Consider the following 20,377-nt stretch of genomic DNA (forward strand, 5'->3'; position numbering starts at 1 on the left):
ATATATATATATATATATATATTTATTGATATTGGAAACCGAAAAGAAAAGGAAGAATATAGGAAGAAGTTTGTGAGATATAGAACAGGGGATTGATCAGCCGTTAGCTTGCTGGAATGTGCGACAGAAGAGCAGATGGGGGCGGCAGGGGTTATTCAATCGGTTATTGATTGGAAATGTAAGCTGAGGAAGGAGAGAGAAACAGATAGAGCGTTGAAGAGAATGAGAGATAGATAGATAGATAAATAGATAGGTAGATAGATAGATATATAGATAGATAAATAGATAGATGGATGAATAGAGAGAGAGAGAGAGAGAGAGAGAGAGAGAGAAAGAGACGAAAAATATATAGATAGATGGGTGGATACATTGATAGAGAAAGAAAACGAGAAGGAGTGAGAGATTGCGACTGAGCGTGGAGAGGGAAAAGAGAATAAGCCAGAAAGCGGGGGAATTGAACGGACAGTGCAAAGACGACCCGACAGATGGCCGTTGACCAGTAGAACATCACTTTAAGATCATTCTAATATAAGAACCTTTATTTATTTTTTCTAATACACTATAATTTAGAATAGATTTGAAAAATAATCGATAAAATACTCTAATTTTATGTGAGAAGACCGATCGTATGTCGAGTTGTACTATATTTTTTTATTTTTAGAATTTGTACCGTATTATAATTGCTTATTTAATAAAGTTTTTATAATAAAATTGATTTACTTTTTATAATACCTTTGTTATAACTACTAAATTGAAATCCATAATTATTGTAGCGAATAAATATGTTTAATTATCTAGAAAATTCTAGTCATATTATATTCATCAAATAATTTCCAAACATATAAATATATATATATATATATATATTATTTTTTTTACAAATTTTAAATATTTGTATATTTTTTGGTATATATATATATATATATATATACAAGATTTTAAAGATAAATACACTAAATAATATACTAAATATTTTTTTAATATACCAATGAATATATGTATATATAGACAAAAAATTGGAAGGTAATAATAAATTATATTTCTTATATATATATATATATATATATATATATATATATATATCACGTATGCTACAACATTATTATTTTTAAATTGTATAGTTGAGGATAAAATGAGGTAAAATAAAAATATATTTATTAGAAACAATACTATCAAAGTAATACTATGGAAGACAGTATAATTCGTATTCGTACAAGCAATGGAAATTTTGTGAATGAGATGAATGAAGAAGAAGATGAAGAAGAAGTAAACGTACATTTTTGATGGATACAATTTGTCGTTTAAGACTGTAGCGTTTTATTAGAAGCGCGGCAAAGGAAAACCAATAGACGCGCGGCCATGATCCCTGTATAGGTGCTGAAGCGGCTCCCTCGCACGCCTCCACCAATTTAAAGTCAAGTATTATGGTTTAAATTGCATCAGGCTTAGTTGTTGGTGTTGTGTGCGCGAAGAGGTGAGGCCACGGAAGAGTAGGAGGAGCGGTGCAACTAACACGTAAGCGTAGGGCGGCCCCTTGGAACGTAAGCAAGACTCAATCACGTCATTTAACCTCTGACCTCGAGACCTCGGACATCCCGCGTCTCCCGCCACTGTAATTTTTAGTGTTTCTATTTTCATTGATCGACGACCATCCGGCTTATACCAAGTGGCCACTTTATATTATTGTTGCTGGATAAAGAGATCTTAGGAGGCGGGGGCCTAGGAGTTTCTTCCGTGTCATTTGTACCACTGCTTCGCGGTTTATAATCAAGATGCATCGAGAGTTATCGAGTATTGGAATCATGAGAGTAATTACTTACAAATATTGTGCTTTAGCCTGAACCTTAGATTAATGAACGAGAGACTTATAATTTACTTAAATTTTTAATCCTCGTTTGGAAATGAAAATGTTGCCTAATGGATCCATAAGCTCGGAGCTTTTCTAACGTGTCGTTTAATCTAACCTAACCTTGCGATCGTTTTGATTGCACAAAACAATGAGAACAAATAATCATTGGCGATGTTTATGGTTCACGATAGGCTTACCTTAATTTAGTAATTGCACGCTAATCCTACGTTTCAGTAATTATGTACATTTTTTATTACTCTCCGCTTTATTAGAAAATTAAATTATCGACGCTTAAGTGACTATTCGTTCGCAGAGATCGTTGGATACTAATTAGATAGATCAAGGTGGCGATGAGGCGTTTTCGCGAAATAAATATTAGCATCCCGAAGTAATCGCGATTGGCTGGAGTTTCGGAAAGGGCCAGTAGGCGTGCGACGTTTAAGCAGGTGCCACACGAAATCGAGATTTTTTACGTAAAGTACTCGAGTATAGGGACGAAAGGGAAAGGTACGATAAAGAAGGGGGAGGGCAGGGATTACGTCGAGACGAGAACCCGTCCAGTGAGTGGCTTTTTGGATGGGCGCCGACACACGCGCTCGGCCCCTGAGAGTTTGACCCCTTGATACCCGTGAGGACTTCCGCGTCGTCTGCCGGAATCCGGTTATGCCCTACGTATATAACAACATAATTTGCGAAGCTCGTTCTTGCCGAGCTTTCAAAGAAACTGGGTACGCTCGTTCAATATACTTTTTGCATGCATAAGCGCGCGCATACAACGCATATTTTAATATCTTTGTAATTTTATGAGGCCGTTAATTCCAAGAGCGCAGGACGTCAATTTTTCGAGTTGTTTTCGCATTCGATAAATTCGTGGATTTATCGGAATTTTTTGCCCAATGAGTTTATAAGGTACTTATTTTTTACATCCGTATACTGATAATGGACGGCTGTGCATAAATTTAATATCTGTATATGCGGTCGAGTTATAGACGGACGGGAATGTTTTATAGTTATGTCGGTAATTTCTTTTGTACGATTTCCAATGGATGCCGCGCGCTTCGAGCTTCTAACATATCGATGATAATTTATCGTCCGCTCGCCATTTACAAAAAACCAGCGCATTTGAGTATAAATACTTCTCATTTTTACTTCTACGGCATGCTTTTACGCGGGGTTAATATATTTTTTCAATTTTAATCATCGGATGATTAATTTGCTTATAAGATCCGAAAAGTAATCAAACCATAATGGAATATTTTAGCGCACAATTATTTTGCATTCAATAAAAATGGCAGATTTATAGTTGCGCCTATAAAGTCGCTTTTACGCTCACAAAGGCATTATATCGCATTTAATCGCCCATGAGATACTTGGGATATGGAAAAAAAGTACGAGGCAGCGAATGAGAGCCTCGGCTCTGCACTCAGTGCAAATTCAAGCTCAGTATGGGGAAAAGCGCTGGTGGAAAAGAGTCCCCAGCAACTGCAAAGCTTATCACGCGGCCTTAACGCGCATTCTTAACGCCCGGTACATCTCCCTCTGTCGCCGTTCGGTCTCTCTCTCTCTCTCTCTCTCTCTCTCTCTCTATCTCTCTCTCTCGCCTATCGCTTCCCACCTCGCGATTAAGCCGTACACTAGGATCTCGCGGATTAATCCTCGATTAATATCCCGTGAGAAGAGCTACGTTGGTCCACCCCCTCTCACGTGCGATATATCTTCAAGGAAGCGCGCGCGCGCGCCTATGCTTATTACATATTGGCGGGAGCTCGTGATTCTAAATGCTCGGGGATGCGCGGGCGCGAGAAAATAAGCGCCGACTCGTGCGCGTAGCCTTGACCCCCGCAAGACGCGAATTGAAGAAATAAGGGGACCACGAGAGAGTGGCCCGTGTATGCGTGCGCGATGTTCGTGAGATGGCGTAAGGTAAGGAGCCGCGATACATATATATATATATATATATATATATATATATATAGACAGAGAGAGAGAGAGAGAGAGAGAGAGAGCGAGAGAGGGTGGTAATGGGTAAAGGGCTACCTGACGTGATGGTTCAACTTGTACATTGCTCAGTCGATGTTCCTTACTTGCTTTCATGCAGGCGAGTATTATAATCTGACTCTCTGACTTGGAATATATTGCCATTGGAAAATTACAATATTTCACGTGTAAGATAAACGGAAAAATTATAGGCGATGCTCATTTAGTGCGCGCCTACTAGATTATATGTAAATTATGCGAAAGCAACTGCGCGGACTTGACGCCGAGAGAGCAAACACATTATTTTTCTCGTTATAATTGAATGTTACTAAATGAAACATAAGTCAATCATATTTTGTTTTCATCTTGGTGCTTAGATGCCTATTTCACGTATGGACTCATTTCACGAATTTTCAATTTGTCTTTCCAGTTGTTCCCAGACACATCGAAATCATAATAATACGTATTATTATTAATTAAATGCAAGAGAGAGAAAAGGTAAAGTTCGTTTAGTCGTTGCACTTTAAATTACCTGTTAATAACATGTAGCTCGTAACTACGCAATTTTCGCAATATCCTAATAAATTTCTCGTACCACTCGTGTATGATCTTTAAGAATGAGGTATAAGCTTTCGATGTAAGTAGAATCGCTTGTTGGCGCATAGGTAAATGCCGAGATGGCGCGAGATAAGAGCGCGACTGTGCATGGTATAGAAAAAGAACGAAAGCACTCGGCACGAAAAAGGACAGAGCGAGGAAGAGATAGATAGATAGAGAGAGAGAGAGAGAGAGAGAGTGAGTGAGGAAGGGAGAGAGAAAGGAGAGATGGTCGAGTTGCGGAACGAGAAAAGGGAAAAGGATGAACAAGGGGAGGAGGAGGAGAGTGAAGCAAAACGTAACGACTCAAAAAAATGGAAAGCCCTCTCTCTCTCTCTCTCTCTCTCTCTCTCTCTCTCTTTCTCTTAACTTCATAGCAACCTCGTGACTGTAATAACGCGTTATATGCACGTGGACCCATAACGTACATAACAGATATCTCCCCGTATAAACAGCGCGAGCAACTAACAGAATGCGGGAGTTAGGTAGAATTAGGGGAGGGGGGTTGGAGTTGGGTGGGTGATCAAGCTCCTTATTCTTCCATTTTTCCTCGTATTACGTTTTATCTATATCCTCGCCTCGCGAAGCACAAGATGCGAGGCCAGCAGAGAGAAAGATAGACAAATGTTTATACGCAGCAAGAGAGAAAGAGATGGAAAAAGAGAGGTATAAGAGGAAAGCGTGAGAGCGGGAGAGGGTTAACGCTAGCGAGAGGGAGGTAGAGAGAGAGATAGAGTGAGAGAAAGAGAGAGAGAGAGAGAGAGAGAGAGAGAAAGAGAGTGAGAGAGTGAGTGAGCGAGTAAAGGAGTGCGGGAGGAGGGGATGATGGAGAAAGACAGAGTCGCTTTTATACGAGGCACTGATATAGCGTAACCGACTCCTTGGACGGTGGACGGTGCATATTACCGGACTGTTAGAGGGCGGAGTCGGCTGATGAGTTAGCAACGTATTGACTTTATAATAATCACGTTAGCCGGTCCACCCGACGAGCAAGATAGTTGCCTCTCAACCTTTTCCTCTCCCTCTTTCTCTCTGAACTCATGCGCGTGTTGCGAGAAGCTCGTCCGAGCTCGTCCCGGCGAAATATCGAGGTAATGCCTCGCGCGACTCCTTATTAAAAAGCCTCCCCCCCCCCCCCCCCCTCTCTCTCTCTCTCTCTCTCTCTCTCTCTCTCAACCCGCTTGGCGTATCTTGCTCATGCGGTAATTGTGCCGCTATATAACGAACAATCTCGCGGATAATTTTATTTTAATGTTATCTTTGTAACTAACTCGCGCGCACAGTTCTTTCATCTGTGTGCGCCGTCCTTGTACGTATACGTATATTGTTTGTGTAAGCGATTTCTTTGTTTCTTATACGAGCTGCAATATCGCAGCTTAACGCGGACCAAGAATTTCTTTAACAATGCATTTAGAACATGATGGGCTATTTTCAACGTTACGCTTAAGCGTACACTGCAAGTGATTTAATGTACAGAACTATAAAAAAGCATATTAATACACGCGCGCGCGCACGCACGCACCAATACTAACACCGATACACCTACACACTCATATTTACGCACACGCACGCACGCACGCACGCACGCACGCACGCACGCACGTATGCACACATACACAGAGTCGCGCATGCATAAGTTGAGACTTTCTTTTTAATAAAGAAGAAAATAATATATGAAAGCATCGAAACTTTTTGTATGAAAGTGAGTATTTATCGTTTGTCTTTGTATTTTTTTGTTTACTCACCGAATTAAATGTGTGAATCGTATTTGAAAACTGCTTTCGCATTGCAAGCTTTTTTTGCAAGCAATTAAATTTTCGTTTACTACAATAATCACAATGGGGTTCGTTTGCTTTTATAACTGTATTGGCCAAGAAGACGCGATTATATATAAAATACGAAGAAACAATCGTGACTTTGCATTTTAATGTGATGAATGTTAATAAACCATGTAGATCAGTGAATGTTCTATAGAGTTCGACCGAGTTGTAATCTCTTTATATCGACATTTCGTTAACTAACATAATGATCGAGTTATTCCATGTACTGATATCGATCCTCTTGTTATGAGATTATATATATATATATATATATATATACATACATGCATACATACATACATACATACATACATACATGTTTTTTGTTTTTAAGTTTTTTTGGTACGGCATTTCTCTTTCAAGCAAACGTTTTTTATAAATGTCTTTGCACTCCTAATAGGAATATTACGAATATTATTAATACATTAAAAGTTGTCTTAATATAGGCATTATTTTTAAATCATACCTATAATTTTCAATTCTCGGCCCAATATACAAAAAATTCAAATTTCCATCGATTTACTCTTTTAAAACATATCACAACTATCATAAATTATTGTTTTTAGTATATATATATATATATATATATATATATATATATATATATATATATATAAATTTGCATTACCTTCATTCTAAATAAAAGAAATAATCGCGAAAATACAATAATTATAAATAATGAATAAAATGCAAATTAGGAGACACTATATTCAGATGCGGAGTTGAAAAAATTACTTATCAGGTATTTTCTCTCCATTTACGTATTAATAAATCTCCGAGCGAATTTGTAGATAGGAGCAATAAATAAGGAGGCGTCCATGGAGCTGCATTACTCGCGACTTACAACTGTAACTTTTTCCTTATTAGCAAGCTTCGTACGGGTCGGGAGAGGGGCGGGGAGTGATTGGGTGGGGCGGGGTGGGGGGGGGGAGAATATCGTGCTGCAAAGGCGCGACGCTCCTCGGCGGCGCTGAGCTGACCTCCAATCTCACCTCAATTTGCCTACACACGCCGTGGCGTTCGCGCAGGAGCGAGAATCGCGATCTCCTATCTAAAATTACAATCTGAAAAATGCTGCCTTCCCCCTCTCCTCCCTCTTTACCAGCATCCACTCTCTCACGGATCTGCTCGATTCTCTTCTCGTTGGTGCTCGCGAGTCGCTGTTTCGTCGTAATCCGTTAATTGCGCGAGTAGTCCTCCTTCGTGTGATAAATTCATATCGAGAGCGATACATTTATAGTATTCCGGCGAATTTTGTTCTTTCAGAGGAAGAAAGGAAGACATTTAGATTACTTCATATTCGAAATTAAGAAATAATCATTTTTACCTTCCAAGTTTTAATGGCAACGATTTATTAACATTACATGAAAATCTTGACGCTTCTGTCATACGAATGACATTATTTTTATAATCCTAAAGACTAGTCAAGCTTGCTAATTATATTATTGTTAATTTTTAAAGATAAATAGTACGAATGCTGTGTCAACCAATTCGGAGGTTTAGTAACTTGTTTTTTTTTTTTTAATCTACACTTTAAACCATTGCATTAGTAGTAAAGAGTATTACTCTCATTACCTCTTATAGTCGTAATTATTGCCTTATCGACTAGTAGGTTTAAAATAAAATTTTATCATCCATAAACATTAGAGTTTATATTTTGAAGACATATTTAAATGTTCATTAGCGTTTGAATTAACAAGTATAAATTTGAGTAAATTGACCATATGAATATCCGCGCACTTGTAAAACTCTTAGATTTATATACTTTTATATTTCATATTTATTCGAATAAACGTATTTATCTGATGATATTTAACTGATAGATAATATTACAATATATATATATATATATATATTATTTTTTTTATTTATTTATTTATTTATATAGTTTAGTTATTACTTTTTCTTCGTTGTTTTTAAATATTTTAATAATAGTTTCAATATACATACCGAGCAAAGTTATAAAATAATTTACGCTTTGTCGGTTGTTTTTATGAATTGTGAAATCAGCCCCGAGGATTCATTGCTTATTGGCTAAAAGATATTTTAATCAAAGTATAATTATCAAACTATATGTATGTATTTAAGATTAAGCATGAGCGTATAACTTGTGAAAATAAATCAGAATTCAATTTGAGCCGAGTTAGTATCCGAAATATCCAAATATCCGGGGTATCCGTGCAACCATTACAAAGTGGCAGTCGTACTTTTCCCTAGTGTCGAAGGACACTTGGTCCGGGGTGAAAAAGATTCGAGAAAGGGGAAAAGCAGCAAAAGACAGGCCCGACAGCTTAAGTAGGAAAATATGTGTTTCTCGTCATTTCGCAGCTTTTGGAAGCGTATTTATTTCCTCGCGAATGGCCGGTTCGGCCAGCCACCCGGCACGCACTCTACACTCCTCCCCCTCCGCCCCTCCGCCCCTCCGCCCCGCCCCCGCCGCCGCACCTCTGTCACCGACCCAGATCGATTTAGCGCCAAATGTTGCCATGTTTTACACTCGGTAATAATAGTTGAAATCTATGTAGCCAATATTTCACTCCGTCCCTCTCCCCCACCTGCAGCACATATACGTTCAGAAATGCGCGAGGGCCCCCGCTTACACACAAGTGCACGATTTTTCCTGTAATAACGGACGAGTTCATGTACTATTTGTGTAGGAACTTGTGTATACGTGAGCTAACGCGCTCTCGTAAGTATGGGGCGCCTACACAGTGTAGCAATGGAGTTTTAGGAGTTAGATTGATCAACACCATGCGATCTCACAAGATAATATTTCATTTGTCGATTGTATAAAAATAGTTTGATTAATACCATAGAATTTCACATTAAGGAAAAATTAATATTACATATTCGTGATAATTTGAGTGAATATGAAATGATGAACGTGAATAATATCGATAATAGCTTATAATAAATACAACGGCATCACTTGTTATGATTAAATTTGAATTTCAATTTGCAATACGTAATTTTATCTTCACAAATTTTAACACAAACATGGCAAGTAATTTGAATAGGCAATGAAAGGAGAAGTATCACTTTTCAATAATTAATTAACAATAAATTAATTCCAAAATGAAATTCATTGCTAATTGTGATTTGTGATTAAAAATATAGTATTACGATAATAGCGCTTGATGTCTGATAAAAAAAAAAAAAACAACCATATACACAGAAGTTACCGAAGTGAGCAGAATTTAAATACTTCCAACTGAGCGGAATACTTCTTTTCAACTCAAGGAAAAAACGATTGTCTCGAGGGAGAAGTATATGGAGAAAGAAAAGGGGCCCTTCTTCCTTCCACAAGCCAACGTAATTTACACGGGACAGTACTATGTTACACAGTCGGACGACTTTGAAGATTACTTTTTAAGCGACACATGTACTTTTTTCTCCGACCGCTGAAACAGTTATATTAAATCAATTACACTAACTCTTGGTGATTTATTTTTTTGCTTTTAATTTATGCGCGTCATTGATGCCGTTTACGCGTTTCTACGGAGGCATCAACCACCCATCGTTATTGGCCATTCTAGCAAATTAACATATAATTAAAATTTGGTCATTTAGGTTCGATTGCTCATGCTTCATTATTATGCGATTGAATATTTCAAAGACGAAAAAAAAAAACAACAAAAAAATAAGAAAAAAATAAAAGGATTTCTGTTTCAATTATTCCTTTTGTTTTTTTCTTTTTTTTTTCTTCTGTTGTACTAGTAATATAAATGAGCAAATTAGTAGGTGCGATGCCCAATGGAATTTAGTCCGTCATACACGGATTGCTTTTAATTAAGAGTGGATAAAGTTTTTAAAAACTTAGCGTTGATATTCATTAATTCGCACATTTAATGATGCGAATATGTGCATAATTAATTATAAAAACAATATTGATTTTATGTAAATATTCGTTGATGGAAACGATAACGATATTATTTGATTTATAATGATAATAAAATTACGAAAGCTCCTTTATACGTGATAATGACAAAACCTATTGTCGGTAGTAATAACAACAACGACGACGACGATGACGACGATGACGACGACAACAATAATCTAAATCTAAATTTAGATAACAAATATATTATGCTTGTTTCTAGCAGTAGAATATGCGTGGAAGTATAAGTTCCATATATGGTTAACGGCATATAAAATGTATATCTTTAAACTCACATTTAAATATGAGTAGGATAGATGCTCATAATGGTTAAACGGCAGAGAGAGAGAGAGAGAGAGAGAGAGAGAGAGAGAGAGAGAGAGAGTGAGATGAGAAAAGAGAAAAAGCTTAGCAGAGGCGAAGTAGCGGTTTTAAATTCCGCAAGTCAAAGGCGATGTTTGACATGGAAATGTTGAGCGATGCATTAAACATGTTGCGGAGTACCTCAGCTCAGCTCAGCTCAGCTCAGCCCTTTGCGCGCCTTCCTTGGCCTTTCTCTCTTTTTTACCCTTCATCGAAAAACAGAGAAGAGCTCGGGGGAAGTGTGTGTGTGTGTGTGTGTGTGTGTGTGTGTGTGTGTGTGTGTGAGAGAGAGAGAGAGAGAGAGAGAGAGAGGGGGGGGGGGGGGGGGTCGCCAGGTCCGTAGCTTGGAACTCGAGAAGCCCGCGAAAGTACGTCGGAGCGGCGGAATCGCGGGGGCTGTCGAGTGGCGTTGTTTGTTTAAGCAAACGAAGGGAGCGCCCGGGATCGGCTTCCGCCTTTTAAGGACGCCGCGAGGGAGCATCTTCCGGGGGGGATCGATACTCGAGATGTATGCTAAGAGAGTGCACTGTACTGTATGTGTGCAGACCACGAGAATCGCGACGAAGCCTTTTCCTCGAGCTCGAACTCGAGCGGTTTCGATCGCTGTAAGGTGAGGCGTAGACTTTGGAGATGCTCATTGGACTCGAATTTTTTGCTTATGCTCGAGGATGATGTTTTATCGAAAAATCTATGAGAATTCGATGCAGTACAGAGTTGCCAGTTCGTTAATTATTACAATTAAGTTGAGAAATAGTTTACTCGCTGTATATAAATGTGCACGAGTCTAATATGTACTTGTGTAAGTATACGTTATTATTTCGTTATTACATTACTAACTTGATGTGAAGTTTCAATGGAAAAATAAACTTTAGAATTTTATTTAATCTTATTAGATTGACAATCAATAGAAGTACGGTGACTAGGTACAGGAAGAAAAGAGAATTTACATTAGCGAGACCTACTTACATGTTATCAATTTAAAATAATACGAGCCTTTCGCCTCCCCCTTGCCCCTTTCCACTCCCCCCCCCCCAATCGCAACCCCAACCCAGCCCAGATGAATAAATACTAAAACGCGATAGTTCCTAGGATAGCTGGATAAATAAATTCCTCTCTCAATTGGGACTTGAAATTTGATAATGGAAGCGTGCTTGCTTACCCGGCGAAACGACGCAGAGTTGCTTAACGTGAAGGGTCGAGGGACTTCTGAGATCAGGAGCGTTCGCGGAGGCGAGTAAGGGTGGCGTCATGTGGGGGAGTGTCGGGCCGCCTTCACCTGCCGTAGTCGTCGTCGTCGTAGTCGTGGTCGTTGTGCATGCGATTAACGGTGAGGTGCGCTTTAGATTTTGCTCCGTTCGCCAAGTAACTTCGCTCTCGCCAATCCATAACTTGCCTGAAAAATAAAGCAGATTGGTAACGTTTTGTAATTCTCGAGCGGTGCTTTTTCATCGCGCACGTGCCCAAGTGAAAATGTTTCTAAGAAGAAAAGCTTGTTTAAATTGAATGGCTGCGAAATTTCGTGGAGGCCAATGAAATTCGAAGTCGAGGAATTGCGGTGTCATGCTTATCGAGCGCACATCAAATTCCCGTTGAAAACTCCAGGGGCTTACGAAATTTTTGAATCCCGAAGTTTTTTTGTTTCATTTTTTTTTGTTTTTTTTTTTGTTTTTTGTTTTGTTTTGTTTTGTTTAGCTTAGAGTTAAAGTTATTATGTGTTTCAAAAACATTGTTTCTTTGATTATGTTTTATTTCGTTTTTCCATCCAAGTCACTGAATTAGTCGACATATTTTTATTTACGTTAATGCCAATGTCCAACATAATAAACAACTTCTCTTAATACATAAAATACCCTATTTACCCTTATCTTTTTGTTTTGTTTTGCTTTGTTTTGGCTTTTTTCTTTCTATTACGGCCTTTCATTGCACGACGAAATATAGAGGGACTTTATGTAACTGTTTACAATTGGACAAGCTCGTCCAACATATCGTACACACACACACCTAATTCATAAAATTTAATTATTATGCTTTACGGCTGATTTGTATTAGGACATTTGGCGCATTAGCCACGGGTACTGGATAGATTAATGAGGCAAATTGAGCGATCGAGCATGTCCAACGAATGGTTAAGAGCCTTAAAATATTGTCTCGAGATACGACGTAGATATAGACCAGTTGAGCGCTTGTCCTTGGAGAAATTTTTCTGCGTTAATGCATTCGTCGATTATTGTTTTGGGCAGCGATAGACTCAGGCGCGTATATCCCCAATAAAATTAAAAATAACAAACAACGCGCTGAACAAACAGAGGTCCATATGAGTTATACAACACGAGGCACAAGCGAATTCCAATTCATAATTGCTGAGTCCATATTCCCGCGAACAAACACATTTAACGTTCGATTCTCCTCCGGGCGAGGCTTCGTCGTCGCATCGGCGACTCTATACCGACCAACGACGACTCGGGCCCAGATAATATTGAGGAGAAAGAAGTCCGGGGTGGCTTGGGGAAGCGAAGATTGCCTATAGAAACAAGATGTAGTGCAAACGAATAGCAGTCCAGCCTCTGGGAGTAATATTAAGGTCGGTAGAGGCGAGGCGCATGTCCCGCTGTATCACGGTCACGAAGCCTAAACGCGTTCTTCCCCTATATCTTGTAATTAGCGATCTTTCCCATTCTTTCCCCTCTCCCTATCTCCTGCTTGTCACTTTCTTTCGCAGTCAGTTGGTCTCTTCTCTCTCTTTCTCTCTCTCTCTCTCTCTCTCTGTAATGATTTCTGCCTTTTCCTATTCTCCGTTTCTCATCCACGATGTTTACGGAACGCGTCGGGCGAACGACCCTTCTCGCGCATACGCCATTTGGATGCAATTTTTCCGAGGGACCGTTAAGCGTAGGAGTGTTGGAATAGATCGAGGGCCGAGGGGCTACGTGCGCGATGTATGCGTATATATCTAAATAACGGAGACGGGGGGTTGCTCCACTTTCCCTCGTTTCACGTAATTTCCCAGAACAATGCCGGGAGCGTCGGTGCATTGACTGTGCGTGTGTGCCTGTGTTATATTTCCAGAACTAAAAGTAAGTATGTAATTACAGAAGGGGAATGGTTGATCTTGTGCGTGTGCGTATGTCTTCGCCTTAGACCGGTGATGCGCACTTTTCACGATCGAGCTTACTCTGGAAGAGTGACTGAGTGAGCGGGGCGAGCGAGCGAGCGAGCTGACGAGGGCGGGAGGGAGGTGCAAATCACCATTCTTGCATCTACGAACGTATGTATGTAAGAGATGCGTATGTTATTCGACACGCTTATTTAAGACAGTAAAGCTTGAAATTTACACGTTAATTGCAGCCTTTTTCTTATGAATAGCAATTCTGGACTATTATTGAGGCACCGCCTTCCTCCCTCGAGAATCACAATGCTAATAATGATTTCGTATTTAAAAATGAAGTGGGGATTTCTGGGAAAGAAATGATAATTATTCGAGACGAATTTTGAATAAGTTACGGGCGCTATTTGCGCTGGAAAATAATTTTCATCCAATTTAAATAACAAAATTTATCCAAGTGATTTGAAGATTGCACGTGTATTGTGCGAAATCGTTGTGAAGTAATGATATTGCAAGTATTACGATGTGACAAAAGTAATATCACACAATTGATAAAAATTACGGGATTTTCTATATCGTAATTGGCATGTATTCTCTTCGTCTTCGGAAACGCAATGAACGAGCGAACAATTTATGAAAATGTCGAGGGATGTAATAAGTGGATTATTTAAAAATTCCATTTGCGTAACGCACCATTTTTATAATCATTGCTCTCATAAAGTAATTATTTTCGGCAACACGTAAGTCGTGCTTTTTTCTTGCTTTATTATTTTTTTGTGCTTATTTTCTTATTTTTTTGCAATGAAAGTTCATTGCCCAATATAATTTAGCCTACCTGTAAAATAATCATTGGCTTAAATTAAAACTCAATATCAATTTTTTAATATAAGACTTTGTTTCGATTAAAAAAAAAAAATCATCTCTTATCAGGCAATGTAGAATTCGCACGTGACAATTAATAAAACGTGATTGAATATTGGCTGAATTTGATTTGTTTAGCTTTTTTATCCCGCGAGAAAGGAGAATCTCATGCGTCGATGAATTGTAGCTTCAACGTTTTGACAGAGACGTCCAAGTTGCCTACTCGCGCCATTTATATGCTAGTTGTGGGAGTCAAAAGCGATTGACGAATAAATTGACCATTTATCTGGCGTTCATATTAAAAATGATGCAATTCACGATAGACGGAGGGGAGAGGGTATTAGGTTGTATTAAGGGGACTTTGATGAGGCTCGGCAGGCATTTAGAATGGAAGACTGAAAGCCTCGGTAATAGCGGCATTACAACAATCTAAATTTTCCAACTTAATATGGCGATTGGCGATGATTAGAGACGCGGGCCGTCGTGGAGTGCTCGGCTCGTTTAGCATTCGTCCGCACAACATTATACAGTGGCGTGACTGATTCGTGAAACAAGAAAACGCGCGAATGTCGGCTTACTGGTGCGCCTCCGCGTTCGCGCGCCTCGCGTCTGACTCACCGCTGCTACATGTCGGCGTTATTTGCTTGATGAGCGATTTGCTCCGCTCTCCCCTCAGCCCCTCACTATCTCACTCACACACTCTCTCTCTCTCTCTCTCTCTCTACCTCTCTCTACCTCTCTCTACCTCTCTCTACGTCTCTCTACCTCTCTCTACCTCTCTCTACCTCTCTCTACGTCTCTCTACCTCTCTCTACCTCTCTCTACCTCTCTCACTCTAGCCCTCTCCGTCGGGCGCGCGCGCCTTGCATTATTCTATCCCTATTCACCGTACTGACTGTCTTTCCGTCTCTTTCCTTGTCCTTGCGTGCACGCGAGAGTGCAGTCGTGCCTGCCAAGTGCAATTGAAGAGAATACGATTGAGGTTTGCTGGAGCAGAAGAGGAAGGGAGGGAGACGGAGCCGTGGGCATTCTCTTGTGAGTTTCGTCGCACGAATAGCGGCTAAGAGATTCACTCCGAACAATACCTCCCTCTGTGTCTCGGGGTTTTCGCGTGAGAGGACCGAGGACTTTTCCCCTTTTCATTTTTATTTAAAGATGAACTTAAGGCAGCTTTGAGGTGAAACCTTTGATCGAGCGGCGCGCGCTTCATTACTCATGCGGAATCGAAAATCTCAATTTTCGGCTAACCCTATTCCAATGCTTTCAATCTTCTATTGATCAGCTTAGACAAATACAACAAAATTATTTTAATTTCATGTAATGTAAGTTTGCCCAATAATGTATATAATACAACCGACGAATCGGCTATTTTATCTCAATTTTTCCACCGACGTGAAGAAAATGGCCTCTTGTAATAACTTTCAAGATAGCCCGTAAGACGCTGGCTTTAGTCGTTCGATAATCAATAATCTCCGAGAATAAGTCTTTTTTAAAAATTATTTAGACTCTCTTTCTAGCTTTTGTAGCGTTATTTGTATTTTTGTTATTCAATAGCCATTAAAAATTAAATCATTTTGATTTTTAACTTCAAATTATAATTGTCAATTTTCATTAAAGCCGATCTTTTTATTTTAATTTTTTTTTTATTTTTATGTTTTTTTTTTTTTTTCTTTATTAACTTACCTTTTATCGTTCAAACAATGAGTTAATTTATTGCCTTATTATTATTATTGTTGTTTTTATTATTATTATTATTATTATTATTATTATTATTATTATTATTATTATTATTATTGTTATTATTATTATTATTATTAAAAGTTGTAGTTTGCGCAGTAGTTGCATAAATTCAAAGGATTCGAAATTCAACGGAAACGAATAAAAAATAAAAATGATAATTGAAATTGTTAAGATAATTTCCCATCCTTTAAAAAAAAATTTTATTCGTATATGCTTATTAAAATGCCTATTAATGTTCACGTTATATCGATTAACGGCATTAATTAATTAATAATACTCACATACTAATCGCACCAATATTTGACTACGAAAATATAATAGGATTTATTATTAGCGTGACACTATCTGTTTCATTGATTAATAAAAATGTGGAAAAGTATTGCTGGATTTTCTGTCCCGTGCATGTATAAAAAGTGGCCGGGATGTGCCTTTGGCGTCGAGGCTCCTTTAATCTCGCGGTGTTTGCATGGCGCAAGCTTTAACGATTCAAGTCTTACGTTTCATCCACCCTTATGCGTCACTCCTACCAACCGAACAAACGAAAGAACCCTCATTTTATACGACCTCAAGGGAAAATCGAATTATCTGCATGGTTTTCTTCGAGGACTCGAAACTTTTATTAAGCACATATTAGACTTGACCTGTTCAGCCGTCTAATATTTATGATTCTTGTATGCCTCGAATCATATAATGTTTATGGTGTTTATATTGCTTGCCATTTACGCAAAAATTCACTTTATGATCTTGCTAACGATTTTATTAGTGTTAATTCGAATATTTCAGACTCTGTTGTGTATTACGGCACACAAAGAGATAGTGATTTAAAATATGTATTATAAAGAGATATTTATGCTTACGGGAATGATTTTTACATTGGAATATTCGCTTCTGGTATTGTCAAATGATTGTTTTTAAATGGCCGCTGATTATTAAAGTAAAATAAACAAATACAACGACATGATACATTTTGACTACTATGAGCTTAAGGACAATTTTTCATTTCAGTCTTTTGCAATCACTATATTATTATATTATGTATCTTAATTCAGCATGGAAAGTTGTGCAGATTATTATTATTATTATTATTATTATTATTATTATTATTATTATTATTATCATTATTATTATTATTATTATTATCATTATTATCATTATTATCATCATCATCATCATCATCATCATCATCATCATCATCATCATCATCATCATCATCATCATCATCATCATCATCATCATCATCATCATCATCATCATCATCATCATCATCATCATCATCATCATCATCATTATTATTATTATTATTATTATTATTATTAGCCCATGTAAGCTCAATATTCAAAATTGAATGTTAAAGTTAATAGCCATTTGTTCAAAGCTCAGCAATGAAAATTCAAAGAACAATATTGCACACTATTAAAGTGCACTAAATCCATTATTACAATAACGGAACGAGCAAACAGATTTAAAAAAAAAAAAAAAAAAACAAAAAAAAGCGAAAGTTAGTGGCAGACTTTGCGAAACGTGTGATTTTCAGGAAATCGAACACTTGTCCATTTCCACGACGCTGTAGATCTCAGCAGACCGAGGCACTTCGCATAAACAGGGCCATTCATCTGTAGTTTCCCCCTCGTATCAAGCTTCCAATGGCTACTCTTTTCTCCCTCTTTGCATTCGTTCCCTCCATCAGCCATCGTCCATTCGTCCTAGCGCGAACTCCATTCACGGGTTTATCACTGTCCAGATAACAACGATTTACCTACACGCGAGGCTTTAGTTTAGGGGATTGTGTGGTCTAGTGTGGCTCGCTTAAAGAAACAAGTACGAAGGAAGGAAGGAAGGAAAGAAGGAAGGAAGAAAGAATGGCGTGACGAGGAGGGGGTGGGGGGAGGGAGGAGGAGGAAAGAAGGAAGGAAGGAGCGAGAATGTGGTAGAAGAATAAAGGCTAGATTACTTGTCGTGAGAATAGAGGAGAGGAGTGCGAAGGGGAAGAAAAAAGTAGTTGAGTTGGGATCAAGTGAGAAAGAGAGGTAATGGACGAGAGAGAGAGAGAGAGAGAGAGAGATAGTGAGTGAGGGTGGGATTGGGGATGGTTGGAAAGGGAGTAGTAAAAGAGTGAGAGACTAGCTCTCTCAGTTCTCAGCTTTTGGCCAGCCACCTTGCATTCACGAGTATTTCACTTTAACGGCCCCCCGGGGTATTCGCTGACCCACCGTCTCTCTTTATCTACCGTCTCCTTTCCCATTCCTTCAGCGTTTTCGGCATAATGGATCTCCACATTAATTATTCGTCGCTTGCCCGTCAATATATATATATTTATCTCGTGCGTAGGCGTTCGCATGCTCTTGTCGGTAAGAGCGAGACTGCCAATTTATATCCGCACTGTCGGTTGAACGGGAATCTACCTTGATTTTCTCCCTTCCTCCTCCCCCCCCCCTCCCCCCGCCCTCCGCAATTACCATCTCCTTCTCCTCTACCGTATTATCATAATTCTCCGCTTTCGCTCTTACTTCCTGTCTTATTTTACCGAGAAATTAATTATTCTCGTTCGAATATTTTTAGTCCCGCTCGAGGAAGGCTAGGCAGTGCCTATATAAACGAACGCGTACGTGGCACGTGCCGGATATGGACTTTAGCCATGGAAAATTAGCGTTACCTGGATAATAATGAAATAGTTATTGACGTGCCTTAATTTACCAAGTCGTCGCTAACTCTGACAATTATTCCATTATGTAGTGTAGATGTTAGGTCTCAAGACGATTCATTTGCAACGTAACGGACATTGGCCGGATAAAAGTAGGTCTAAAGACTAGGCCATTGGCAATCTATCGGGCAAACCCATTGAAATGTCGCAAGGCGCTAAGCGTCAACGTAATTGTATTGTCCTACCATTGGATGTATATTAGGGGTGAGAATAAATTGCTATTCGTCTGCGAACGGGCGCTAAAAATACCTCTTGAAAGAATCAATCGCAGCCGTTGGCCCGTGAGCCTAAGTCTCGGTCGTGTGCGTATTGTTTTTCTTTACCATTTCGGGACGATCAAAAGTCAAGAGAGTGGCCAAGCGTGGCGGAAAGGTATTAGCAAAAGCAGCCAAGTATAACTCTACTTTTCCATCCTCGTGCGTCGCTCGTTAATTCAACGCTCGAAGGAATTGAAAATTCCAATCTGTTTCAACCCTTGGCCGACGGACGGCCGGGGAGGAAACATCGAGCCCGTGATAGGACGAAGAAAAGCAGATAGAGGATGAAAAAGAACGGGGTGGAGGAGACAAAAAGAAAAAAGGAAAATGAAAAAAATGCGTACGAGTGGGAGAGAGCGAGGGATAAATAAAGAGTCGGTGGCGGCGACGGATAAAGCGTTCGATATAAGATTAATAGTGGAAGGTCGTCGAGGGCGAGCGCCGATGGTGATTCTTCTTTGAAGGTAGACCAGACCGTGCGGCGACCAGTGGCCAAATTGAATCCTGTGTTTAGGACAGGAGAGAGGAGGCCAAAGCAGAGACGAGCTTCTCTGCCCTTGGGCTATCTACCAATAAGTAAATTGTCCGCCACCTATCTCCTTTCGCCGCTCTTTCCATATCGCTCGCTCGATCTCCGCGCGTGCTTTTGCGCAAAAATAGGCTTCCTATTTCCAAATTAAACGGGGAAGGCGCCGCTCAGTGCTCCGCTACAAGCGCGACCAACTTCACATTCCACACTTGGGATCCCTTATCTTTCGGGATATTTATGTATTTGGCCGGTCGAGCCGATAAGATGAGACGTTGAGCTAAGAATTAGCGGAGAATGCGAAATTTAGTACTCGGGATAAGCGAGTAAATGCTCGTGCGATCTAATAAAGTTGAAGATATTGAAGATATATCATTTAAGAGCGGATCGCGGATGCTGGGGTAATGCGAGCTTCGCGTATGATGCCGAATTATTATGCCGTTCGTATTCGTCATGATTGCCAACTAACACGATCCACCAGGCATTAGCTCAAAGTTTTATCATAATTTGTAATATTTGAACGTGCTTAGAGTAATAAAGAAACGCGCATATTGGGCAATAAATGCCTTTGTGTCGCAACAATCTTTGGCTGGCTTTCGTCGATGCAGGAGCTCGCAGTTTGATGAGAAATAGTACAGAATAGCGATTCTTCGAGACGGAGTTCGGGACTTTTGTAGGCGCTCAAAATACATATGAGATCGGCTCC

The 20,377-nt window shown here is 39.3% G+C and overlaps 1 protein-coding gene across 1 annotated transcript in view; it reads right to left on the minus strand.

Annotated features, from left to right (window-relative positions):
- LOC105368515 (uncharacterized) overlaps positions 1-20,377 on the minus strand; it is a 213,967-nt gene that overhangs the window by 69,525 nt on the left and 124,065 nt on the right. Inside the window, exon 5 of the mRNA XM_011507528.1 lies at positions 11,643-11,876. Within this exon, the coding sequence (XP_011505830.1) occupies positions 11,643-11,876 (234 nt within the window). The remainder of the gene's footprint in view (positions 1-11,642; positions 11,877-20,377) is intronic.

This window comes from Ceratosolen solmsi, unplaced genomic scaffold (genome assembly GCF_000503995.2).
Source record: "Ceratosolen solmsi marchali unplaced genomic scaffold, CerSol_1.0 scaffold6, whole genome shotgun sequence".
Taxonomy (NCBI): domain Eukaryota; kingdom Metazoa; phylum Arthropoda; class Insecta; order Hymenoptera; family Agaonidae; genus Ceratosolen; species Ceratosolen solmsi.